The sequence below is a fragment of the Pseudorca crassidens genome, chromosome 2 (assembly GCF_039906515.1).
Source record: "Pseudorca crassidens isolate mPseCra1 chromosome 2, mPseCra1.hap1, whole genome shotgun sequence".
Lineage (NCBI taxonomy): Eukaryota > Metazoa > Chordata > Mammalia > Artiodactyla > Delphinidae > Pseudorca > Pseudorca crassidens.
This window is the reverse complement of record NC_090297.1, coordinates 100,485,838-100,512,441: the sequence shown is the minus strand read 5'-3', so window position 1 is coordinate 100,512,441 and position 26,604 is coordinate 100,485,838. Positions and strand designations below refer to the sequence as shown.

The following is a 26,604-nucleotide window of genomic DNA, read 5'->3' as shown; positions in this document are numbered from 1 at the left end:
ATGGTAGGTAAAAGATAATCGATCCAAGACTAACCAAGCTTTAATTACAGTGGCCATCATTTCCAGGCTCTTGGCAAAGTCGGGGTCTAGATTTGCACACCGGGCACGGTATATATAGTCCGACTACCTTATTTGGTCTTTCCCTGCTTAGTCAAAAGGAACTGGAAGCCAGGGACCAGAGACTGGGCACCAGCAGTAGCAGGAGTGGTCGGAGGCAATGAGAAACTATTCTATTACCAGAAGTTCTAAGGGCAAAATGATTGGATTTTATACACGCCCTGAATGCGAAATCACAGTCTTTTTAAAAGATGGGATTAGCGGGCGGTTATCTCGCGCTGGGGGCGAGATCAGGTTCGTTTTGTTACGCAGAGTCTAAAGCTTCGCAATTTTAATTGGAGACTAGCGCCCACTTCCAGAATCTGTAAAAGAACTGCACTTAGTGCAAAGACCCTCGGGGCGCTGAGAACGAAGAATGATGGGGATACAGCAAGGAAGTGCAAAGAGAGAAGTTTAACGGAAGAAGGTGGAAGGTTAGGAGAGTTAAGCCGAGGTGGGAAACCAGTATCTTGCTCCCCGCCAAATCCTGCAGCCAGTTCCCTCCAAAAGTTTTAAAGGATTCCCCAACCAAATATCAGCGTCCTGGAGGAAACCGAAAGTCCCAACTCCTCTCCACTTTGCTGCCAGTCGGAGGCAAAACGGTAGAGCACGTGGGGACAGGAAGTTGAGATGTACCGCTGACTAGGGGAAACCACGACGTGACGTCAATTCCGACCAAAACAAAATGGTCGGGCAATTTCTAGCGAGCGCGCCATCAGAATTAACTTAGCAGGCGCCAAAGCTGATGCGCAGGCGACGTCATTACGTTAGCGTAGGGCGCAGGAGTATTTAAGTGAACCTGAGCCAGCGCGGAGTCGGAAAACTTCGGCGAACCTAAGAATGGCGGGTACGGGTTTGGTGGCCGGAGAGGTTGTGGTGGATGCGCTGCCGTATTTTGACCAAGGTTATGAAGCGCCTGGTGTGCGGGAAGCGGTAAGTTCGGGGTGTCTGTGTAACTGACTCAGCGCTCGCTGGCCCTTAGTGCTGGAAGAATCGCTTAACAATTTGCTGCCCCTACCCTGGCCTCTGTTCTCGTTCTTAGGCTGCGGCATTGGTGGAGGAGGAAACACGCAGATACCGACCTACCAAGAACTACCTGAGCTACCTGACAGCCCCGGATTATTCCGCTTTTGAAGTAAGTGTGATGTTTTGAGCCTAGCGTATGAACCAGGATCCTGTGAATCCTTATTTTGGATCGAGAGGCTTCGCCACGTAGAAGTGAATTTTAAATTCCAGCTTTAACTGTTACTTGCTTAGCTACTACTTACCCTGTTGTATAGGTATTGTCAGTCAGTTGAAAACAGCTACACAGATAAGCCTTCCCCGGGGTTCTTATTCTGAGAGCCACGGAAGGACTTTCTGGGGCTCCGCGAACTGACCTAACAGCAAAATTTAGTGTTAACGTTTTTCCCAGATAGGTTTACTGCGTAAATTCTCAAAGGAATCCTCTTCTCTCTAATTAAGGACTACTGTAAAACAAGTGATCTAGGGTTTTTTAATATATTTACAAAAGCCTAATTACCTAAGCCTCTGAGAACCAGTGGAGGGCGGCCTTTGTATCAAAAGTCTTAAAATATTTACTGGGTGGACGTGAATGACTGTAGAGGTAAATCATATCTAAGTGAACCATATCAAACCATTTAGCTATTTAGCCCAGAAGTGCACCCAAAATACTATTTAGGGTCTAATTAGCTGAATGAAATGTAAAATATCATTTCTAAGTTAATGGATTCTGTTAGGCATTTTAGTACATACATGTTCCGTTTTTTCCCCCATTACAGTTAACCATTTATTTATGAAAGAATTCTGTTATTAAAACGCAGGATTTCCTATTGAAGTAACATGAAAAAAAATATTGGTTAAGTTTTAAGTAGGAGAGAGATGTTCCTATGGCATGCTGTTTTCCCATGCTTTTTGTAAATGATGTTGCCCAAATATAGATGTTATCACATTAAGAACTAAGGACAGTAATGGGTACTTATTAGCTTGATTTCTGAAAGTTTTAGATAACTGCATTCAGTCACAAACTTTTAAATACTTGAGCCAGTTTTCTTTTTACCTCTTTTAGATACAGCCTGTGTTTCCTGTCTTTATAATTAGTATACTGATTAGTTAACGCTTTCTAATAGTAGAAGCTAATAGTGTACTGGGTTCACTGTCTCAGTCCTAAAAACAGCTCTGTGAACTATATAACTGTATGTTTATTATCCCAATTTTTTAGATGGGAAAACTGCAGGTTAGGCTAACTAATTTGCCCAAGACCTTAAGCACTCCTCAAACTGCGTTTGAACTGCTCTTTCATTAATTCATTTAACAGCTATTTCTGAAAATCGATTCTATTCGAGTTATTGGGGAACAGGAGTTTAAATTCTAGAGTGTGGAGACAGATAAATCAGAAAATATCAGATTATTGATAAAGCTATACAGAGAATTAAAGTAATGATGTGATACAGAGTGACTGGGTGACTGCTTTAGATAGGATGGCTGAGGAAGGCCTGTCTAAGCTGAGAATGAGAATGCTCTATGAGCAGGGATCTTGCTTGTCTTCTTCAGCACTGTATTTTCATCACCTAAAACAGTGTTTGGCACACGATAGGAACCCAGATATTTATCACTGAATGTATGAAGAGTGCCTAAGGCAGTTTAATGAATGCTTAATGTGTGCAATTCATGCCTGGAGTTCTTCTTATGACTTAGCCCTGTGAGAATTGGCTCATTCGTTGAAGAGAGTTTAGTTAAAATTCCAGATCTGTTGCTTACTAGCCATGTGATGTTACGTGGCGGAAGATTGGCTTGTACTATATTTTTGTAGTTTCTGTCTTACCTAATTGTTAGTTTTTACTCTGTCACTGTGCATAGCCTTCTAGCTAGAATGCCTTAGTTTCTGCAGGAAACTAAGTAACCACATTTTCTTAGAGTTGTGTGAAACTCAGCAATAGTCCAAAAAAAAGTCTTTCTCCAATGAAGACATGCTTAATGCACAATTTTTAAGCAAGGAATGTGACCTCTGGAAGGTCTTTTTTGCCTACTCTTTAGTCTAAATGGAATAAGATGGTGACCAAAACACTGGACTTAAAGAGGTAGAGCTATACCACATTTTTTTAAAAATAGTAAAATTGTTAGAGCAAACAGCAGAACCAGGTCCTTTTGTCCCTTCCCCTGTTACTCCTTTGCAAAGAGTAAAGTGAAAAGAGCAGCCAGGATCAAAAAGAAAGTATAGGTTTAGGCTCATAGCGCTAAAGCAAATTATTTTATGTCCCACGTCCTCTTCTCTCTTCCCATGCCCCCAGTGAATACTTAGATCCATAGTTCTCAACACTGGCTTGACTTTACAATCAACTGGTGAGTTGAAAGCAAAAGTTATAATCACGTCCTGTAGTGGGGGAGAGGAGTGATAATGTGAATTGTATTGGAATTGTTTTCGAAACTCCCATTTGATTCTAAATGTGTGCTGGACTGAGAACCACTGATTTAGGATTAATCCTTTTCTCTGAGGGCCCCTTTACATATGAAGTGTGTGTGTGCCTGTGCACTTCTCCAGATTCTAGAGAGCACTGACTGCAGAGAAGACCTGGGGGGAAGGGAAATGATCTGTTAATAATGGATAGTAATACAGTTTGTTGATATGATTTTGGAAATAATTCTTTCTTCAATTTACACATCAGACCGACATAATGAGAAATGAATTTGAAAGATTGGCTGCTCGACAACCAATTGAATTGCTCAGTATGAAACGGTAAGTCCTATTTCTGGGTTCAGCTGGCCTCAAATCATTGTTTAATTTTAATTTATTAGTAAAACTGCTGTAGCCATGTTAAAATAAATGTGGAAGAGAAAAAATTCTTGTCTGTTTTTATGCATTTATGTTTTTTCATGTAATAGTTATAATAGTGGTTCATATAATCTTGTGTTAATGTTCAAAAATATTCTTTGCACCTTTATTTAAAAATGCAAACTATTTTAAAATCCAATAACAGGGGAATGGTAAATTGTAACTAAGTTCATGTTTAAGAATTCCCGAGGAAAGGTTCCTGGTTAGACATGTAGTGCTTCGCTCTTACACAGGCAACATTAGTAAACTCAGAGTACCTGCATAGTTTGACTTTGGTTCTACTGTCTCCCTTCCCATACCACTTTACTACAAAACTGTTTCAGGAAAAAAACCAAAACACCCTTTTGTTACTTTCACTAAATTGGAGAATTGGGTTGCTTAACATCTGAGGCCCCCTTCAGCTCTAAGAAAACTATGAAATTATGAGAACCAGTAACTAATCTGGCAGAGCAGAGAGGGCCACATGAACAATAGGGTTATCCTCTCAGCATATGTACAGATTAAAAGAGGGATTTTAGTCTATAGAACCGAAGGACCAGATTTTTTCTTTTCTTGTGCTCCATTTCCTATCTGGCTTGAATGATAAAGGCAGGAAAACTCCTAGGACTCCTCAGTTCTGTTTCCAGGTGCTTCTGCTCTAAAGATGTTCATGATAGTAACTCCTTCATAACAGTATATTTTGAACCCATAAGTAGGTCATGATCCTTTAAGCAGTAGATTGTGCAGTAAGTTTAGTAAGACACCACAGCACTTTTTTAAGGAAGTAGGATAGAAAATATCAGAATGCATTGCATGTAAAAGTAAGTTTTGTTTTGTGAAACTTCTGTTCAGCTGTGTGTATTTGTGGACTGGATCACAGTGTAAAATATTTCTTACTGTGGGTTATGATTAGAAGTTCCCAAAATGCTGCATTCATGATGCATGTGTAAAGCTTGTTTTTTGGGTTTTTTTTTTGTTTTTAAACAAAATGGTTTATCACTTCTTAATCCCAGTTGCATATCCCTCAATTTTTCATAGGAATGATTTGGAGTTTTTACAATACCTATTAAAAATAACAAAATGGAAATTAGAAGTTAGTTTGTAGTAACTGAGTAATGAGCTGAGATTTATGAAGAGTGTATGTTGCTGGCTATGTTGGCAGTGTTGAAGGACTGGGTATTATGAATACAGAGAAAAGGCTGAATTCAAAATGTAGAAATTATTATACCCCTTTGCCATTTTTTCTCTAGAGGGGTGTAGGTACGTGGGTGGGATGGTGGATGGATGTAGGTGCATATTTTTTTCTATCCTTTTTTCCCTTAATGTATTACAAACATCTTAATGTTTTAACTATTCTTTAATAACATTTAATAGCTAATATAACAGTACGTTATATGAATGCACAGTGTAGCTTATTGAATTGTTCATTAAAGTGAACAATTTTTTGTTACTGTGTATAATGATGCTAAATCTTATTTGTAAATTGATTGTTTCTTAGGATAAATAGATTTCTTATTATTGCAAAGTCTGCATCTTATCTTCAGTCTTCTGTAGTTTTTACAGTGTGCCTAGACCCATGAGGCATTCTGTTGGGAGGAGAAAGAAAGGTTTGGAGGAATATGTGGTTTTATTTCATTGTTGTTTAATTTCAGATATGAACTTCCAGCCCCTTCCTCGGGTCAGAAAAATGACATTACTGCGTGGCAAGAATGCGTAAACAATTCTATGGCCCAGTTAGAGCATCAAGCGGTTCGAATTGAGAATCTGGAACTAATGTCACAGCATGGATGCAATGCCTGGAAAGTGTATAATGAGTAAGAAGCCTTTTTTGTTTCTTTTAAACCCATGCCACCTTTAGTCTTGTTTTTTTTTTTAACATCTTTATTGGAGTATAATTGCTTTACAATGGTGTGTTAGTTTCTGCTTTGTAACAAAGTGAATCCGTTATACATAATACATATGTTCCCATATCTCTTCCCTCTTGTGTCTCCCTCCCTCCCACCCTCCCTGTCCCACCCCTCTAGGTGGTCACAAAGCACCGAGCTGATCTCCCTGTGCTGTGCAGCTGCTTCCCATTAGCTATCTATTTTACGTTTGGTAGTGTATATATGTCCATGCCACTCTCTGGCTTTGTCACAGCTTACCCTTCCCCATGCCCATATCCTCAAGTCCATTCTCTAGTAGGTCTGTGTCTTTATTCCCGTCTTACCCCTGGGTCCTTCATGACCTTTTTTTTTTTTTCTTAGATTCCATATATATGTGTTAGCATACGGTATTTGTTTTTCTCTTTCTGACTTACTTCACTCTGTATGACAGACTCTGCGTCTATACACCTCACTACAAATAACTCAATTTCGTTTCTTTTTATGGCTGAGTAATATTCCATTGTATATATGTGCCACATCTTCTTTATCCATTCATCTGATGATGGACACTTAGGTTGCTTCCATGTCCTGGCTATTGTAAATAGAGCTGCAGTGAACATTTTGGTACATGACTCTTTTTGAATTATGGTTTTCTCAGGGTATATGCCCAGTAGTGGGTCACATGTGCTGCTTAAAATTCAGGGCAAAGCATCTTGGGTGTTTTTAAACTACGTTGATCCTCGGGACCCACAGTCTCATCATGTCTCGCACAGAGGACGGCAGAGGGTACGGGCGGTGGCTTGGCTGGTTGGCGATCTCCCAACAGCTGGATCTCCAGCAATGTGAAGCTTTTGTTTGGGTTTTCCCCCTCCTTTTAGTTTTGCTTAATTTTTAAATTTTTTGTCTTCCTTTCCTCCTCTTTTTTTTTTAAATTTAAACAATTAAGACTTCAGAAGAACAGGAAGCTATGCTGTGGACAGGCACCAATTTCTTTAAAGAAACTCAATATGGACAAAGCATATGTATAAATTTCATTTTTATAAGGGGTTAGGGAGCTATTTTGTTTTTGTCCTTTATTTTTCCCGTCTTCTTTCTTTTACCCATCTCTTAGTTCTGCTTATAACACCTCACTTCCCCAGAGAAGGCCTGCCCCTCCATGGAGAATTTGGGGATTTCTTCTGGAATCCAGAAGGAGGCCTCTGTGCTGCCTCCCCACCAGGTTCAGGAACTGCTGGACTCCCTGGTGGCCTGCTCCTGGCTGGCCCTTGGGCCTTGGAGATGATAGAGGCCAAGAACCACCTGAAAGGGGAGGACCAGGGCTTGGCCAGGAGAACTTGAGAAAGAAGATCTGTATTTTGGGTTTGTCCTCTTTAAGCAGTTGGAAGCCCAGGGCCACACCAGGACTTAAGAGGGAATCCATTCCTTCTACTGCCCTTTAAAACCAGGAATTCTGAGGTGGGGAGGGACAGAGGGTGATCATCTCATACTGCCTGGCGTTTGAACGGCCAGCCCACCCCAGCTCTATAAGCCTACCTTTCTGTTAGTGATCTTCTTCCCAGAGGATGATTCCCAGAAAAAACTGTGTGCCAAACCTCTGCCTGGGACACAGGTGGGTCTTCGGCGGGCATCTGTCACTCCTGTGAGCTCAGCACCCATCACCTCCTGCATCATCGTCTTCCCAGATGTACCCGCCAGATGTCTAGGTCGTCAGACACTGCCTCAGTCCCCAAGACCCAGTTGTGACCATTGCCATAAGAACAGGGTGTCCTGAACCGGCTGCCACTGTTGTCTCCTCACAGTGAGGGATGTGCCCTGTGTGCTGGCCCCCTGGTGTCACATATGGTGACAGTGTCGACCATCATCTCCCTCACTGCAGGGACTTAACTGTTAGGGGCTACCCTCAGTGTAAATGTGTCTGATGGGAAAGGATGGACCTGGCTGACGGGGTGGACCATGGCCATTAGGTGCCTGTGGGCTTGTTGGCTGTGACCCTGTGATCCCACCCCCAGTGTCTGTCTGTAGCCTTTCCTCCGCTCTCCAACGACTCTTGCAACCTCCCTACTCCTGGGCCTCTGAAGTGGGGTGTCCTCTCCCCTTGCCAGGAGAAGGAGAGCTGTTCCTGTTGCCCCTCACCTGGCTTCTAACCCCATTACAGCAAAGCAAGGAAGGGAAAAGGAATTCTTCTTTTGTGTTTAGTTGTTTTTGTTTGTTTTCTCTAAACCAGCATAGGATGGATAGGGGAGATGTTGGAGGGCATTTAAGTTGGTATGTGACCAAGGAGGGCTTCCCCCCCAGAGCCGCAGCCCTTCGGCCCTGGGAGTTTAGGAGAGACCAGCACAGCATCAGCCCAGACTTGCAAACTCAGCAATGTGTTTGCTCACATTCTTTCCACCTTTTCTCAAGTCCTCTTCCTTCTCCAGGGCAGATGGCTAGCTGTGCTTAGCAGGATCCAGCAGGGCAGCAGGAGGTGACCAGGCCCATCCCTCCCCTCCCTCAGCTGAAATTCTTTGTCATCATCTGTCTCTTGTCTCTTCCCTCTGACTTCTCAGACGACCTAGAGTCTACTCTGAGCTGCAGCTGGGAGAGCACATCCCCTAACTGCAGTGCGCACCCCTTCTCTGCCCCACCTCCCTGCCTTCCCTCAGGGCAGCTGTCTGTCTGTCCACGAGCACGTGGGAAAAACAGTCCCCGGACTTGGCGCCCTCACCTGTCCCTCGCCACAGCCCACACTCTGAAGTCCTAGTGAGGGTTCAAGCCTAACAGGTTATTTACCTTTTGCTTATCCTACCCTTCCGCCCTCCCCAGGTCTCTTAGCTCTGACTAAGGTCTTGGAACTGTAGGTCACAGGTGGCTATACCTTTCGGGTGTGGTGGGCAGCCTCCACGTACCCTTGTCTTGCAGGACTCCTAGCCCGTCCTTGCTTGGTGGCAGGACCTCCTTCCCTAGCTCCTGAGGCCCAGCTTGTTAGCCCCAAGTGCCTGTCTCTCTTCTCCCTCCCCTGTTCTCCACTTCATCCACCTCGGACACCCAGCAGCCGGGTGGAAGTCAGCCCGAAGTCAAGGCTGGCTCTGCCCAGTCGGCAGACTAGCCTCAGTTAGGCCCAGGTAGCCGTCCTCTCCCTTAGCCACTCTTCACCTCTTCCCACTGGAGTCAGCCTTGTCATCTCTTCCTGCCTTTTACCTGGGTCTCGGGCCTGGCAGCCGCCCTGGGGAGCATCATCTTAGCACCACCAATTTGTTAGTCCTGTCCAAGTTCTAGGAGTTTCCAACCCTTAAAATAGCAGTCAGTTATTCTTGTCTCCTGGGATCTGTGAAAAGGATAGCCTTTGGAGGGAGGATCTGGGCCTCAGCCCTACAGATCTGAGCTCCGTTCCCCCTCAGTGAGAGAAATCAGCAAGACAGATCATAGTGCCTTATTCCATTGCCCTCCCCGCCCGACTGCCTCGCTCAGTTGGCAGTACAAGGCTTCTTTCTCCCTCTCGGTGTTCATCTGCCACTTAAACTCTCACCCCCCGCCCACAGATAGCCTCGTGGGAGGATGAACGCCCCGGTCTTTGCCCCATCCTTTCCTAAGAGCTGCAGCCAGGCACGTGACCCCCAGCCATCACAGGGCGCTCACTAGCAGCTTCTGCTGAGGCCAGGACTGTGCTGCAGACAGGTGCACTCTCGGCCACCTCCTCCCCAGCAGGTCCCGCCTCTTACCTCCAGCCGGGAGGATGCAGTCTTTTCCTTGGAGACCAGCTCCGTATGACCCCCTCCTGGGCACCGGGACTAAGGTTGTAGGCCTTAGCACCCTCTCATCCCAGAGGCACTGGGACAAGAGAATGGAATTCTCTCCTCTCACCCACGTGTGGTTCGTGCCCCCATGGCTGCCTTTCTGAGGGAGTGTATTAAATGTTTACTTAAGAAATACCGTGTTTACAGCTGGAGGAGAAACGTGCCCCATGCTGGGTGGAGATTTGACTCTCTGGATGGCGCCTGGCTCCTTTATGGCACTGCCACTGGTGATCCCAGAGCAAATGAAGGCAGGGGACCAGGGCCCAGGCCCTGCATCCCCTCTGCCCCCGACCCTGCAGTGCCAAGACCACTCACCAGTCTTGTTTTTTTAATGTGGGAAATAGAGTAGGAGAAGTGGGATAAAAATAGTATAGCTGGACTTTCACTTGGGGTCATGTCCTAGAACTACAACCCATATGAAAGGCTTTGAGACCCATCTCAAAGTTTAAGGGGATGTAAACGTAACACATTTGTTGTGTAATATTGCAATAATGAGTTCTGAGGTCTGATTTACAAATCACAGCTTGGTAGAGTGTAATCCTTAATGTGGGGGGTTGCTTATACAGTTAGCTCTCATTATTGCATGTTGTGCTTTATAAAGTGGCCTTTGATACTGAATTAACAAATACTGAACCATTTCTCCTAGGAGAAATATGTACATATGTATATATACACATCTCAGACAGATTATAGTCTTAAATCCTTTAAAACAGCTCATCCTGGCAGATTCTGTATTTTCTTTATTTTATAAAAGAAAAGATAAAGTTCAGAAGTGTTAAGTAACTTGCCAGAATTGGAAATCAAACTCTATCCTTTGGTCATGCCTGCATGAGACCTGAAACAAGAAGGTGGAGTATCTCCTTGTTCCAGTGCAGCTGGAAATGTACGTGCCCAGCAACTAAAATTTTTTGCTGCTCTGAGTATGTCCATGAATGATCACAAAACAGTGCAGGTATTGATTTTGGGGTTACACATAAATTTGAGTGAGTAGGCAAATTCACATATACAGAATCTGCAAATGATGAGAATTGACTGTAAGTAGAGAATTAACACCAGAAACAAAAGTGCCACTAGCTCCTGTTTCTGTTCCATATAACTAGCTTTAGCTTTAGGTTTTGTTATCTATTTAGGGTTCAGTTTCCAACTTGTAAAACTCAGTGGTTAGATGATCTCCATGGCTCCTTTGAGCCCTAAAATCCTGAGTCTCTTTTAAGGAAAAAAGGCCATTGAACTACACAACTGTGCATAAAACTATTTGTTAGAGTATGATTCCTGAAACAGTAAAGCAAAAATCACAAAATAATAAATACCTTTTCTCAGGTTTTCAGAATCATGTTTAAATGTCTATTGGCCACATAAGGATCTTTGGGCAAAATCCAGAATTTAAGAAACTGCAGAACAAACAATTCAGTTTCTATTGTGAATATGTTGCAAGGAGAATAAAGGGAAAATGGGGTTGGGATGATTAAGAAATTTGAGAACAAATCAATCCTCAAAATGTGTATTTCACAAAGTGGAAAAATGTGATCTTTGTCCTCAGGAAGCTTTATCTAGTTGAGGAGGCAAGATATTCTAGGCCAGATAACTAGTAGTTCATTTTTGGCAGTATGGAAGCAAGTGCTGCATTGTGTGTTGTGGTCCATAAACTACAGAGATCCAAAGAAAGGGACGTTAAGGATTAGGACCATTATAAAAGAGTGAGATTAGGGAATGGGGGTGGGGGTTTTTAAAGTATAGTTGATTTTTGTGTTAGTTTGAGGTATACAGCATAGTGATTTAGTATTTTTGCAGATTATACTGTAGGTTATTACAAGATAACGGGTATAATTCCCTGTGCTATACAGTATATCCTTGTTGCTTATCTATTTTATATATAGTAGTTTGTATCTGTTAATCCCATACCCATAATTTGTCCCTACTCCCCTTCTCTCTCACCTTTGCTAACCACAAGTTTGCTTTCTATGTCTGTGAGTCTGTTTCTGTTTTGCATGAATTTTCATTATTTTTTAGATTCCGCATATAAGTGACATCGTACAATATTTGTCTCTGTCCAATTTGTTTATGTCACTAAGCATAATGTTCTCTAGGGCCATCCACATTGCTGCATATGGCAGTATTTCTTTTTTATGACTGAGTAATATTCCATTGTATGTGTGTATATATGCACCATATCTTAATACAGTCATCTGTTGATGGACATTTGGGTTGCTTCCATGTCTTGGCTATTGTAAATAGTGCTGCTGTGAACATTGGGGTGCGTGTATCTTTTCAAATTAAGAGTTTTCATTTTTTCCAGATATATACCCAGGAGTGGAATTGCTGTATCATGTGGTAGTTCTATTTTTAGTTTTTTTTTTTTAGGACCCTCCATACTATTTTCCATAGTAGCTGCACCAATTTACATTTCCACCAACAGTGTACAGGGGTTCCAGAAAAGGGTGAGATTTGGATGTTTAAAGGAGAGTGAGAACATTCCAGGAATGGAGGAGAACATAGGTGAGGGGATGGGGGGTGGGGAGGAGGCATTAAATTGAAGAGAGCATTGCTTTCATCTTGCCTAGAAACCTTTAATAATTTTCCCTTACCTACAAGGTAAGGTCCAGGCTATTTAACATGATATTCAAAGCAAAAGGCTATACCTTGGTTGTAGACTTTCACTCCAGCCAAACTAGTCCTCTCCTTGGTGATTATCATAAACTCTGCCTCCGAACCTTTACTCAGGCCTTATCTCCACCTGGGATACCTTTAACTATTCTACCCAAATTCAACTTGTTGAAGGCCCAACTTTAATCTGTTTCCTTTTCTTCCCTGATTAAAATTCTGCCTCTGGTACTCTCTCTCTCTTCTGAGTAACTATACAAATTATTATGCACATCACTTGTTGTACACTTAATTACATAACACTTTATAGTGTTGGTCATTCTGCACATATTTTGTCTCCTCCAAACCCAATGGATGCTTCTCCAGAGGAGCTGTACTATATTTTCTTTCTCCGTGATAGGATTTGAGGGTGTCAAATATGCTAGGCAGAAAGCTCTAAGTAGGTCTTGGTGCCGAACTTCTTTAAAAAAAATAGTATTTCATTAATAAGGAGAGAATTCTGTACTTGAAACTGAAGGGAAACCTTCAAGTTCAGCCCCTAATTTTACAAATAAACAGACTCAGCCCAAGTGATGTCAGGTGACTCGTCAAAGGAAACATAGCTATTTAGGGCAGAGCTGGGACTAGAAGCCAAGTCTTCTGACTCCCATAATGCAGTGTGATCAGTTTCAGCATTCAGAGTACTTGAGGAGAGACCTGTGTACTTAAGAGGGAGGCTGGAAGAAGGGAGAAGACCACAAACTGGGCTTTCAGGAAGAGGTGGTTCAAAAGAAAGCTCCCTATTAATGGTTGGAGGTCAGGAATAGAGTACTAAGCTTTATTGTCCTCAGCATGGAATGAGTGTCAAAGTCAGGGAAATTGGGATGAGCTAAAGGAAAGCTGGAGAGGCACCACTTTTTGAAGACCAGATCTCTAGAGAATTGGAGTTAGTTATAGGAAATCAGTCAGTGGAGATAGGAGAATAACTCAGAAGGGCAGCAGGAAATTTGAGTCACAAAAGCCGGGAAACAATACTGGATCTAGAGCAAGAGCATAGTAGGGCCAATGTGGTTGAAATGGACTCTACTGCCTTAAGAGGAAATTGATATGGTATGTAAATTATATCTCAGTAAAGCTGTTATTTAGGAAAAGATAGATTTTGAACTTTACCCTTGAATCACTTCTCTAATGATAATAATCCCATGGAACTCTGTATGGCTCAACTTCTTCCCTCTGCTCATTAGAGCTGACTTGGACTGGAATCTGAATCTATAGCCTTCCACAACAGTTTTTTTCTTCTTTCTAGCTAGCAGTAGATGGGAGAGTGACAAGATAAATGTAGGTAAAGAAATAAAGAGATAAAAGGGAGTGTAAATGAGTGCACTCATCAGATACTTCCCATCTTGTCTATGAAAAGACAATAACAGTTTAAGACGTGATATAAGTACACAAAATCAGAATATCAGTAAATGGTTTGGGCTCAAGGGTTTAAAAGACCTGAAGTAGAATTCACCTCTGACACTTAACCATGTTACCTTGACCAACTTACTTTATCTTTCTTAGTGTCCTAACATGTGAAATAGGGATAATCATACCTACCTCAAAGAATTCTTATGAGAATTAAATTAGTTTTATAGAGTGTCTAACATGGTGTTTGGCACAGAGAGCTCAATTAATACTATTTTTAGCAGAAAAACTTGACCTTGTATCAACTAGATAGTACACTTTTAGTTGGTACTATGTGATTTTAATGTACATTGATCTGATTTTCTTTTTCTTTTTTAGAAATCTAGTTCATATGATTGAACATGCACAGAAAGAGCTCCAGAAGTTAAGGTAAATTGTTTTTCTTCTTATTTTATAATAAAGTTGAGGTGAATCTTAATAAATAGAATGAGAAGAAAAAGGAACCATTGGACTATAGTCATATGAGAGTAAATAATTGATGATCCACTGTGTCCAGTGTCTAGTGTTGGGTTTGCCCTACCTGAGTAGAGGAGAAATAGACCTGAGGTCTGAAAACATCTCTACCAGGTCATTTGCAGTTTGCAAGTCTGCAGACATTGAAAAGGTACTTTTAGAAGGGGAAAATTTGTAGAGTAGCATGTATAATCTGATTTATGTTAAAAACACAAGCAAACAAAACACCCTAATCTATACATGCACATACATATACAGGAAAGAATCTGGAAAGACACTCACCAAAAACTGAACAGAAGTTATCAGGGAGAAGGAGAAGCACATGGGAGGAGGGACTTTGGATTTTTATTCTGTCTGTGTGCATGCTTGTGTGTGTGTATTTAATTCTTCACCATGAGCATGTTTTATGAAATTTGTAATTGAAAAATAATGAGAAGAAAGTTAAAAAAAAAGTAAGTTATTTCCTGGAATTAGTCTATGACTATATATGTGTATATATATACACATACATATATCTGTTCTTCTCAAAGTATTAAAAATGTATTAGTTATAGATTTTTCTGCTGATTTTAGTCTTATTTTAGAATGTAGGTGGGTTGTATAAATAATTTTTTTTACAGGAAACATATTCAAGACTTAAACTGGCAGCGAAAGAACATGCAGCTCACAGCTGGATCTAAATTAAGAGAAATGGAGTCAACGTGAGTATCCACAATCCCATCACCTTTTAAATTGCTTAGCACATTTTAAGATCAAGATTCAACAATATAATTCAAACAGTATTCAAATGGGGTGCCACAGGTGTCACAGAAATGCTGTTTTCTGAATCCCACTCTTCACCGCCTCTTCCTCTTTCTGAAGTATGGGCTCGGAAGGAAATGAGAGTTAGAAACAAAAACTGAACCACTGCTAATTTATTCTGATCTTAGAGCACCCTGTTTTCTGCCCAGTACTTCTGCTCTGAATAGGATTTTACCTATATTCTCCTTTTAAAAGGAAAAAAGTCTATCTTTTAACTCTTGCAGGAGGGAGATTCCATACTTTCTTGATAATTTTATGTGTCTCAGGGGTTTTTTCCCTTTGTTTATATATATATATATATATATATATATATATATATATATATATATATATTTTTTTTTTTTTTTTTCCCCTGCACGCTGGCCTCTCACTGTTGTGGCCTCTCCCGTTGCGGAGCACAGACTCCGGACGCGCAGGCTCACTGGCCATGGCTCACAGGCCCAGTCGCTCTGCGGCATGTGGGATCTTCCCGGACCGGGGCACGAACCTGTGTCCCCTGCATTGGCAGGCGGACTCTCAACCACTGCGCCACCAGGGAAGCCCCATATATATATTTTTTAATGTTGTTCTTCATGTATTCAAATAAGTTTGTACAAATCCCTGAATATAGTCATGATTTTTTTTATCATTTCTTTTCATTTTTGATTTGCTTTTTCCCTAACCTCCCTGCCTCCATCACCCACATCATTGTCCTTGTTCCACCTTCCCCTCATCCTCTAAGTACCCCATGTTATCAGTCTATTATGCATCTTTCCACACTGTTCTTCAAACTAATATAATCTTCTACATGTACATGTGTGTTTCTTTTCATTTGTCCTAGAGATTTTTTTCTGGGGGAAGGGGAAGATTCCTTGAATCTATGGAATTTTATCTTAGCAGTTGTAGGAATTTCTTCATCATTTTTCTTTATTGCCTCTGCCCTATTTTCTCTCCTTTTTTGTTAATCCAATTAAATACCAACTTCACTCTTTCATATCTCTTCAGCTCTTTCTAATTTGTTCTTTTCTAAATTAAACTTTTTATTTTGAGATTTTAAGAAGTAATACAGAGGTCCTATACGCCCTTTACTCACTTTCCCGCCTAATTACACCTCAGTTTTTGAAAATGTAAAGCTAAAAGTGAAGGTTAGTGTTTTGACCCTGGCTGAAAATATATATACTATAAAAATCTTATAAGGGAAAGTTCACATTAAGTAATTTCCCCCCCTTTATTCTTTTCTAGTTGGGTATCCCTGGTCAGTAAGAATTATGAGATTGAAAGGACTATTGTACAATTAGAAAATGAACTCTTTCAAATGAAGCAGCAACATGGAGAGGCAAACAAAGAAAACATACGGCAAGACTTCTGAAAAAGACTAATCTGGTGGGTAGAAAGGAAGGCATGTTGGGCTTTCACAGAAGATCAAACATCTGAACTGTGAAAAACAACAGCATCTTACGGAAATCATCAGTGGTTAAATGTTTAGAAAGCATAGAATGTGGACTGTTATATTCTGTTTGTACATTTCAGCAAAATAAAAAATTTCAACATGGTGGCTTGTTTTGTCTTGTGTTTTTGCCATTTAAAAAAAGAACTTTAGACTTTCAAAATAAGTATGACTTTATAATAATGTTCGTAGAATTAATTTTGAGTCACCAGGATCATATTTTGTACCCAAGAGATCTTTATTGAAAGTTTTCAACATGTACAAGAAGTTGGAAACTTTTGATTTATAAGTATTTCAAATAAAGAGGTAGTTGGACTGACTTGGTGGTCCAGTAGTTAAGACTCCGTGCTTCCGATGCAGGGAACACGGGTTCGATCCCTGGTTGGGGAAGTTTGCATGCTGCTCAGTGCGGCCAAAATAAAATGAAAGAGGTAGTTCTAAATGACTTCTTAATTACCAGACAAGACTAAAGAAATACAATGACTCCATATATGTCATCTGTGATGATGATCATCGTCATAAGTAACACATAAAGCTTAGTATGTGCTGAACACTGTTCCAAGCACTTTAGGTAGATGAACTAAACTTACATGAATAGAAAAATAATTGAATCCTCACAAAAACCTATGGAATTACATACTGTTGTTCCCATACACAAACTGTAACGGGTGCTGATTAATTTGTCGAAGTTTTATTAGCTAGAAAGCATCATCCAAATTTTGAACCCAGTAGTCTAGCACCATGGTTATGCTCTTACCCTTCTACTTGTAAAGAATGAAAAAGTAAAAAGATTCCTGCCCAATTCAGAAAAAAATATTTGCATTATATCAAATAAGTCATAGTCTTACTGTACAGAGAGACCTTTTACAAATCACTGAGAGGTGAACTCTCACCAGGAAAAAAAGATGTTTAACATTAAGAATACAAATTAAACCTAGAACTTTTTAAACCTATTATGTTGGTAATGGTCAGTGCCTTTTTTTTTTCAAGTATAATTGACAATATTATGGGTCAGTGGTTTTGAAGGTACATGTATAGGAAAAACAGGTTACAGAATAATTTGTATAATGTAACCTCATTTACGGCTTTTTAAAAATCATCTTAAAATTTCTGTGTATTGCACTCATAACTTCTCTGTACAGTAAGTATGGAGTTTCATATGTGAGCTATCAAATATTTCATATTATTATAAGTTCATACCATCTATCAGTTCAGTTTTACTCATCTTTTGAATAGCAGTATTTATATAATTTATTGAATATTTTCATATGTTGCTCTTTCTAAAATAAAAATGATGGAAATGGTTATATGAGATATGCTGGAACTGGCAAATCTTTAGCCTCAGTCGGAAGCTCATTGGTCTTGAGCTGTTGACTGCTTAATTACGGAGGACAATAAATTAGAGAAACGTATGAAGTACTTACGAAACGTCAAAAAAGGTATAGTGATGAAGTTTAAAAATCTTTAAAGGTTTAGAATCGGTATCCAAAACACATCACAGCGAGGGGCTCCACACTTCCACTGCAGGGGGCCCAGGTTCGACCCCTGGTCGGGCAACTAAGATCCCCATAAGTTGTGCAGCACGCAGCACACAGCACAGCCAAACAAAGTGCATCACAATGGCCTAAACCTAAACCCTAGGGAAAGTTCAGTAGCATGTTAAAACTGTTGAGGATAATGCTTGCTACATATTTCTTTATGACGAGTTGGGGGGAAAAGGAATTACATTTTAATTTCCTCTTAACAGATTTTTTTAAATTTTAAGATGAGGTGATAATACACTTTGCAAAGTTAGCCACCCTCAAGGGGAAAAACACTAGTGTGATTTAGGATTTTTCTATGTTCTAGCTTTCTGTAAACAACATCCTTCTCCCACCCTCCCCATTTATCTAACTTTTCTAAATTTATTTAGGAATTTATATACAAAAGTGACTTTCTCTTATATGGGCAAATACCTGAAAGGTTATATACTAAGTATTTTTAAGTAGCTAAAGATCTATGAATGGCTTCAAGGGTTCTGTGAACTGCTTCACATCCTGTGTAATGCTTTATATGTGTGTATGCAATTTTAATAGAGTGTAATTTACATCAGGTTGAACTTGATGTATGCAAGAAAGATCCCTCCCCGGGTAGACATGACTGTTCTTTCAAATCAAGTTCCAATCCTCCTGTGTCCCTTCTCTCCCTTCTCCCCAGATTCAACCTCAGCTGAACTGCATCCTTTTGAATAAGAAGCCCATCGTTTCCAGTTTTCATCTGCACTGCCAAAACTGAATGGTTGGATGGAAAACGTGGTCTTTGGCGAGGTGAAAAGAGGATATGAATGTTGTGGAAGCCATGGAGTGTTTTGGGTCCATGAATAATAGCAATACCGGCAGGAAGATCACTATTGCTGACTGTGGACAGCTAAAAAGTTTGAGGGAATTCCCTGGTAGTCCAATGGTTAGGACTCCATGCTTTCACTGCAAGGGCACAGGTTCAGTCCCTGGTCGGGGAACTAAGATCTTGCAAAATTTTTGACTCGTGTTTGATCTTAACTACCAGCTGATTTCTTCCGTAGCTCAGGAGAGCACCCCTCCACCCCCATCTACTCACAACCTCCTATAACCTTTGTGCTCTTACTGCAGTTCTTTGGGTTCCATGTTTTCCTTATCACAAGTCTAGCTGGATTGCAGAGTTAAGTTTATGATTAATGATATAACAACAACAAAGCCCATTCTGCAAGATCTGGGGGAAAGGAGACCTGCTACATAGAAAAAATCAATCAAAATATCTTCAGGCTCCTCAACATAAACTCTGGAAGCTAGAAATAAGACAATGGAGGGACTTCCCTGGTGGCGCAGTGGTTAAGAATCAGCCTGTCAATGCAGGGGACACAGGTTCGAGTCCTGGTCTGAGAAGATCCCACATGCCGCGGAGCAACTAAGCCCATGCGCCACAACTACTGAGCCTGTGCTCTACAGCCCGCAAGCCACAACTACTGAGCACACACACCCTAGAGCCCATGCTCCGCAACAAGAGAAGCCACCACAATGAGAAGCCCGTGCACAGCAACAGAGAGTAGCCCCTGCTCACTGCAACTAGAGAAAGCCCGCATGCAGCAATGAAGACCCAACACAGCCCAAAATAAATTAAAAAAAAAAAAAAGCCGATGGAGCAGTGCCTTCAGAATTACGAAAAATTTCCAACCTGGGACACTGTATAGTCAAGTTAACAGTTAAGTGTGGGGATACAATAAAGACATTTTTAGTCAAGTGAGATCTTGAAAACATTTACTTCCTGAGCATCTTAAGGAGCTACTGGAGGATGTGCTCTTCTGACCCAACACAGGGAAAAGGTAAAGGGACTCTTCCAAAGAGGTTGGTGAAAGAGGATCCCAGGATTATATCTGTACACTCAATAGAGGGCAGCCATTTCAGGTTGGAATAGTATGACTCAAGAGACTAACATTTTGAGAGCTCTCATCACAAGGGTGCCCACTACAATGGCGCCATCCTTATACCCTGAGGAGCAGGATGCCCAGGTGAGCTGGCCCACATTTCTGACCTACACTTGGCTTGCTCTCTGTCCTGTTGAAGTTCCTGTTCTCCCCTCCTTGACCTGCTGGAAGTGTTCTGCTATATCCTACTTCTGGAGGGCTTAGAAGTAGAAAATTCATAGGAGTTCATCTCCTGAACATATTCTGCCAAAGGTGCAGCCCCTAGCCTATATTCCAGCTTTGCCAGAAAGCCCAAAAATGCTGATGAGTCTTTCGTCTCCCAGGATTCACTTATAGCCTTCTTGCCTAACTTCCCCAGAAGAGGCTCTTGTAGCTGTTGGGGAAGCTAAAGCCAGACCATGACCCAGAGATTGTTCAGCTTATTTTCTCCCAGGAGTCTTTATCCAACCCACTGAAATATTGCCTTCTGCTCTAGACGGAATATTTGTGCCTTCCGCCAAATTCATATGTTGAAACCTAATCTCCAGTGTGGTGGTATTTGAGGATGGGGCCTTTGAGGTGTGATTAGGTCATGAGGATGGAGCCCTCAGGAATGGTATTAGTAACCTTATAAAAGTGACCCCAAAGAGCTCCCTCCCACCTTCTGCCATATGAGGACACAGTGAGAAGATTGCTGTCTATGAACCAGGAAGTAGGCTGTCACAAGACACCAAATCTGCTAATACCTTAATCTCGGATTTCCTGCCTTCAGAACTGTGAGAAATCATTGTTTGTTGTTTAATCCACACAGTCTATGGTATTTCTGTTATAGCAGCCCAAATGGACTAAGATACCTTCTCTTTACATAGCTAGGTTATGCGTCTCAGTTTTTATGTTAATTACCTTTCACGTTAATTACCTTTCAGTTTTTATGTTAATTACCTTTCACATGTAGCTAACTGTGGTAGGCTGAATAATGGCCCCCAAAGATGTCCTAATCCCTGGCACCTATAAGTGTGTTACTTTCCTTGGCAAAAGGAATTTTGCAAATGGATTAAGTTAAGGTTCTTGAAATGGGGAGATTATCCTGGATTATCTGGGTGGCCCAGTGTAATCACAAGCGTCCGTAGGGAAGTAGGAGATCAGAGAGGAGAGAGGATGCTAAACTGCTGGATTTGAAGATGAAGGAAAGGGACTATGAGCTAAGGAATGTACAGAGCTTCTTGAAACTGGAAAAGAAAAGGAAACAAACTGCCCCTAGAATGTTCTCCCAGAGAAACACAGCCTTATAGATCAGTTTTAGACTTCTAACCTCCAGAATGATAAAATAATAAATTTGTTTTGCTTTAAGCTACTGTTTGCAGTAATTTGCTACAGCAGCAATAGGAAATTAATAAATAATAAAAATAACTGATTAAAATGGTAAAAAAAATGGTTATCATAGGCAATTCAGAAAATGCAGGCAAAAAAGAAGAAAATGAAAATTATTCATAAACCCATCACTCAAAGATAGCCACTCTATGTATTAGAAGGTGCTATTTTAATTTAATGCCGGAAGAGCACATGGTCACAGATAGAAACCCCAAATTTCATTTAATTACAATACATAAAATCAAAAATGAATAAGATAAACTAATGGGATGCCTTGTAAACATTTATGAATGGATGTATATATTTTACCCTATTTTCTACCCTAAGGACTAACATTTATTACATTATATCCTCTTTGTTTCCTCCATCCTTAGAATGTACTTCTGTATATTGGAACTCTATTTGCAAGTGACAGAAAGCTAACTAAAACTATCTTAAGCAGTAAAAGGGTCTTTATTGGCTCATTTAACTGGTGAGGACAGAGGTGGAGCTGACTTCAGGGTCAGCTAAATGCAGGGATTCTATGTCATCCTAATTGTTTTTCATCTTTTTCCTCTCTCCTTTTCTGGCCTTATTCTCTCCTTCTACAGATAGGCTTCCTCTGTACAAGGCAGCTACAGACTTACACCATCCCCCTTCAGCAATCTCAGAGGAAAGCAAGTGTATCAGTATATATAATTCTAGAGAAGAGTTCCAATTGACCACGTTTGGATTCCATGTTCAATCCTTGGACTCAGAGGTATGGCCAGGGATTTGGGGTAGTACAATTGGCCAGGCTGTGGTCATATACGTGTGGTCTTGTGGTAGGGTGCTATAGTTGGCAGTTGTTTGGATTGGAGTGATATTTCCTCAAAGTAAGATGGGGATGGTGCTTCCACCGTCAGGAGAGAAAGAAGTTGAGTAAACAAAAATAATCTGTTACACTTTGAATCTTCCCTAGCTTAAAAGATAACCCCTTGGGCTTCCCTGGTGGCGCAGTGGTTGAGAATCTGCCTGCTAATGCAGGGGACACGGGTTCGAGCCCTGGTCTGGGAGGATCCCACATGCCGCGGAGCAACTAGGCCCGTGAGCCACAACTACTGAGCCTGTGCGTCTGGAGCCTGTGCTCCGCAACAAGAGAGGCCGCGATAGTGAGAGGCCCGTGCACTGCAATGAAGAGTGGCCCCTGCTTGCCACAACTAGAGAAAGCCCTGGCACAGAAACGAAGACCCAACACAGCAAAAATAAATTAATTAATTAATAAACTCCTATCCCCAACATCTTCTTTTAAAAAAAAAAAAAGATAACCCCTTTAACTTAGCTGCCCACTATGATAAAGTTTTCACCCACCTACTCCCCATGTTGTTTTTCTTTTCTTTTTTCATTTTTTCTTTTCTTTCTTTTCTTTTTTTTTTTTTTTTTTGGCTGTGTTGGGTCTTAGTTGCAGCACGTGGGATCTTCATTGAGGCATGCAGGATCTTTCGTTGTGGTGCGCGGGCTTCTCTCTGGTTGTGGTGTGTGGGTTTTCTCTCGTTGTGGCGTGCAGGTTCCGGAGCACGTGGGCTCTGTAGTTTGTGGGCTCTTTTGCTGAGGTGCGTGAGCTCAGTAGTTGTGGTGCAGGGGCTTAGTTGACCCACCGCATGTGGGATCTTAGTTCCCCAATCAGGGATCGAACCTGCGTCCCCTGCATTGGAAGGTGGATTCTTTACCACTGAACCACTAGGGAAGTACCGATGTTTTTCTTCATCAAGAAAAATGTAATAGATGTATTGATTATATAATTTTAGTAGTGGAGAAATTTTTTTTTTTTTGGCTGTACCAAGCGGCCTGCTGGATGTTTCCCCCACCAGGGATTGAACCTGGGCCTCTGCAGTGAAAGTGCTGAGTCCTAACCACTAGGCTACCAGGGAACTCCCAGCAGTGGAAAATTTGCGATGTTTTTACTGGTCTATTATATACTTTGGGCTGGGAAATAGCCATAAAAGTCAACAGCTCGTAACCTTGCTGTAGTGATTTGTTGAGAGATGACAGATAAGAAATTTGTTATTAACAGTAGGTCAGTATCTGAAGTTTTAAATAACTGTCTTTTAAATATATTATACAAATTCAAGATTCCCCTATAATATCTATCTGACTTGATTGGATTCGTATGTCTTTTGAGAGGGAAGAGGGTAAACTCAGCTTACTCTCTCAGTGACTTACTGTAGCTGAGACTACAACTTGTCCTTCTGGTATGTTATCCCCTCCTATAATAGAAGTTTTAGCTGGGCACATGGTTGCTCAACTAAAAACTAATTTCCCAGTTTCCCATCCAATCATGTGCATATGCCACGTGACTAGGTTGTGTTCAATGAGATAGGAACTGAAGTGATGTCTGCAACTTGCAAGTCATGCCCTTTTTTTTTTTTTAAGTATAGTTGACTTGCAATCTCATGTTAGTTTCAGGTGTACAGCACAGTGATATATATATATATATATATATATATATATATATATATATATATATTCTTTTTCAGATTCTTTTCCCATATAAGTTATTACAAAATGTTGAATATAGTTCCCTGTGTTATACAATAGGTCCTAGTTGGTGCAAGTCATGCTCTTAATTTCCACATTTTACCAACCAAGAATCTTACACCTGGACAGTGATGACTTATCTAACTTCATAGCATAAATTACTGTTAAGCTACATTAGAAGAAAGGGTGGTATACAAATGAGGAAAAAGGAGAATTCTGTGCTGATATGATGTGAACAATATGCTTAGTACTTATTTTACTTAAATGGTTAAATAGTCTGTGCACAGTAGCAGGAAATTTCCATTTTAATTAGATTTGGATACAACATGGCAATACATATTCATTAAAATGGGATTTTACTGTACAGTAAAAAGCACTATCATCAACTGCAATGTTTTGAGTTACCTTCAGTTATACTTTGGTTTTCCCAAAGCTGATTTTGCACCATCATTTAAAAAATTAATTTCAAGAGAATGTCAAACCAATTGAAGAGAAAAGAAAGAAGTATGCTAGTAATATTAATTTATATACAGTTTGCTACAGATAAAAATGCCATTAAAATCGGCATCAGCATTTTGTTACAACCAAATTTTGTTCATGTGAATATATAATCTCACTCTGCAGAACCTAGAAATAAAATGGATGGTACTCCAAATGTCCCATTATATCTCAGTAAGTGAAAAGAAATACAGGAGAAGGAGGGGTGTTAATACCCTCATATAAAATTTTCTCTCTCTAGATCTTAAAAATTTTTGGTCTAGTAATTTGGGTATGGAGTTTAAGGTTACATAATTCAGGACAGTAAAAAGCTCAGCTTCACAAAGTTAATGTGATCCCTATCTAACTACCCATGACATTTTTCACAGAACTAGAACAAATAATCCAAAAATTTACATGGAACCATAAAAGACCCAGAATTGCCAGAGCAATCCCGAGGGGGGTGGGGAAAGGAGGCATAACTTTCCCAGACTTCAGACAATACTGCAAAGCTACAGTAATCAAAACAGTGTGGTATTGGTACAAAACCAGGCATATGGATCAATGGAACAGAATGGAGAGCCCAGAAATAAACCCACACACCTACAGTCAATTAATCTTAGACAAAGGAGGCAATAATATAAAATGGAGAAAAGACAGTCTCTTCAGCAAGTGGTGCTGGGAAAGTTGGGCAGCTGCATGTAAATCAATGAAGTTAGAACACACCCTCACACCATGCACAAAAATAAACTCAAAATGGCTTAAAGACTTAAACATAGGACATGACACCGTAAAACTCCTAGAAGAGGGCATAGGCAAAACATTCTCTGACATAAATCATACCAATGTTTTCTTTTTTTTTAATGTATGTAGTATGTTGTAACATGACCTTATTTTTTTAAAATATTTATTTATTTATTTGGCTGTGCTGGGTCTTAATTGCAGCATGCGGGATCTTTGCTGCCATCTGTGGGATCTTCATTGTGGTGTGTGGGATCTTTAGTTGCAGCATGAGAACTCTTGGTTGCGGCATGCAAACTCTTAGTTGCGGCATGTGGGATCTACTTCCCTGACCAGGGATCGAACCCAGGCCCCCTGCATTGGGAGTCTTAGCCACTGGACCACCAGGAAAGTCCCCTAGTGTTTTCTTAGGTCAGTGTCCCAAGGCAATAGGAAAAGAAAAAAAAAATGGGACCTAATCAAACTTATAGGCTTTTGCACAGCAAAGGAAACCATAAAAAAAAAAAAAAAGGAGAAAAAGAAACACGAAAAGACAACCTACAGAATGGGAGAAAACATTTGCAAATGATGCTATAGACAAGGGCTTAATCTCCAGAATATACAAACAGCTCATACAACTCAACAACAAAAAAAACAAACAACCCAATCGAAAAATAGGCAGAAGACCTTAATAGACATTTCTCCAAAGAAGACCTACAGATGGCCAGTAGGCACATGAAAAGCTGCTCAACATCACTAATTATTAGAGAAATGAAAATCAAAACTACAATGAAGTACCACCTCACACCAGGCAGAATGGCCATCATTAAAAAGTCTACAAATAACAAATGCTGGAGAGGGTGTGAAGAAAAGGAAACCCTCCTACACTGTTGGTGGGAGTGTAAGTTGGTACAGTCACTATGGAAAACAGTATGGTGGTTCCTCAGAAAACTAAAAATAGGTTTACCATATGATCCAGCAATCCCACTCCTGGAATATACCTGGACAAAACTATAATTCAAAAAGATACATGCACCCCTATGTTAATAGCAGCACTACTCACAATAGCCAAAACATGGAAACAACCTGAATGTCCATCAACAGATGAGTGGATAAAGAAGATGCAGTACATATATACAATGGAATACTACTCAGCCATAAAAAAGAATGAAATAATGCCATTTGCAGCAACATGGATGCAACTAGAGATTATCATACTAAGTGAAGTAAGTCAGAAAGAGAAAGACAAATAGCATGTGATATCACTTATATGTGGAATCTAAAATATGGCACAAATGAACCTATCTACAAAACAGAAACACTCTCACAGACATAGAGAACAGACTTGTAGTTGCCAAGGGGGAGGGGGGAGGGAGAGGGATGGACTGGGAGTTTGGGTTGGTAGATGCAAACTATTACATTTAGAATGGATAAACAAGGTCCTAAAGTATAGCACAGGGAACTATATTCAATATCCTGTGATAAACCATAATGGAAAAGAATATGAAAAAAGAATGTCTGTATGTGTATAACTGAGTCACTGTATAGCAGAGATTAGCACAACATTGTGAATCAACTATACTTCAATTAAAAAGAGAAAAAAAACCACCTCAGCTTCATTCTCCCTCAGTCTTTCTTTTATCCTCCATACTATGCAGTCAAATGCTTTCAAAGGAAAGAAGTGTGTACAGCTTAGGAAATAACTTTCTTAAATTGAATTCTGTTAATGACCATATATGTTAGGCTTTTGCTTATAGCTGTAATTAAATCTTTATTTATTTATTTGGTTGCACTGGGTCTTAGTTGCAGCAGGCAGGCTTCTTAGTAGCGGCATGTGGGCTCCTTAGT

At 40.5% G+C, this 26,604-nt stretch overlaps 1 protein-coding gene and 1 long non-coding RNA gene across 3 annotated transcripts in view; both read left to right on the top strand.

Moving 5' to 3' along the window:
- The first annotated feature begins 751 nt into the window (after positions 1–751).
- BCAS2 (BCAS2 pre-mRNA processing factor) lies at positions 752–16,379 on the top strand. The gene is made up of 7 exons (XM_067727357.1): positions 752–1,029; positions 1,139–1,231; positions 3,762–3,832; positions 5,560–5,721; positions 13,914–13,964; positions 14,668–14,748; positions 16,070–16,379. The coding sequence occupies exons 1-7, from the start codon at positions 937–939 to the stop codon at positions 16,194–16,196; spliced, it is 678 nt and encodes a 225-aa protein (XP_067583458.1). The 5' UTR covers positions 752–936; the 3' UTR covers positions 16,197–16,379.
- Positions 16,380–18,419: 2,040 nt separating this feature from the next.
- Positions 18,420–26,604, top strand: part of LOC137219178 (uncharacterized) — a 33,432-nt gene continuing 25,247 nt past the window's right edge. The window contains exons 1-2 of one of the 2 annotated variants that reach the window (XR_010941009.1): positions 18,420–19,797; positions 21,654–21,802. This is a non-coding gene — a long non-coding RNA (uncharacterized lncRNA). Of the gene's footprint in view, positions 19,798–21,653; positions 25,314–26,604 lie in introns of those variants that run through there. The other variant, XR_010941008.1, reaches the window with a different exon arrangement.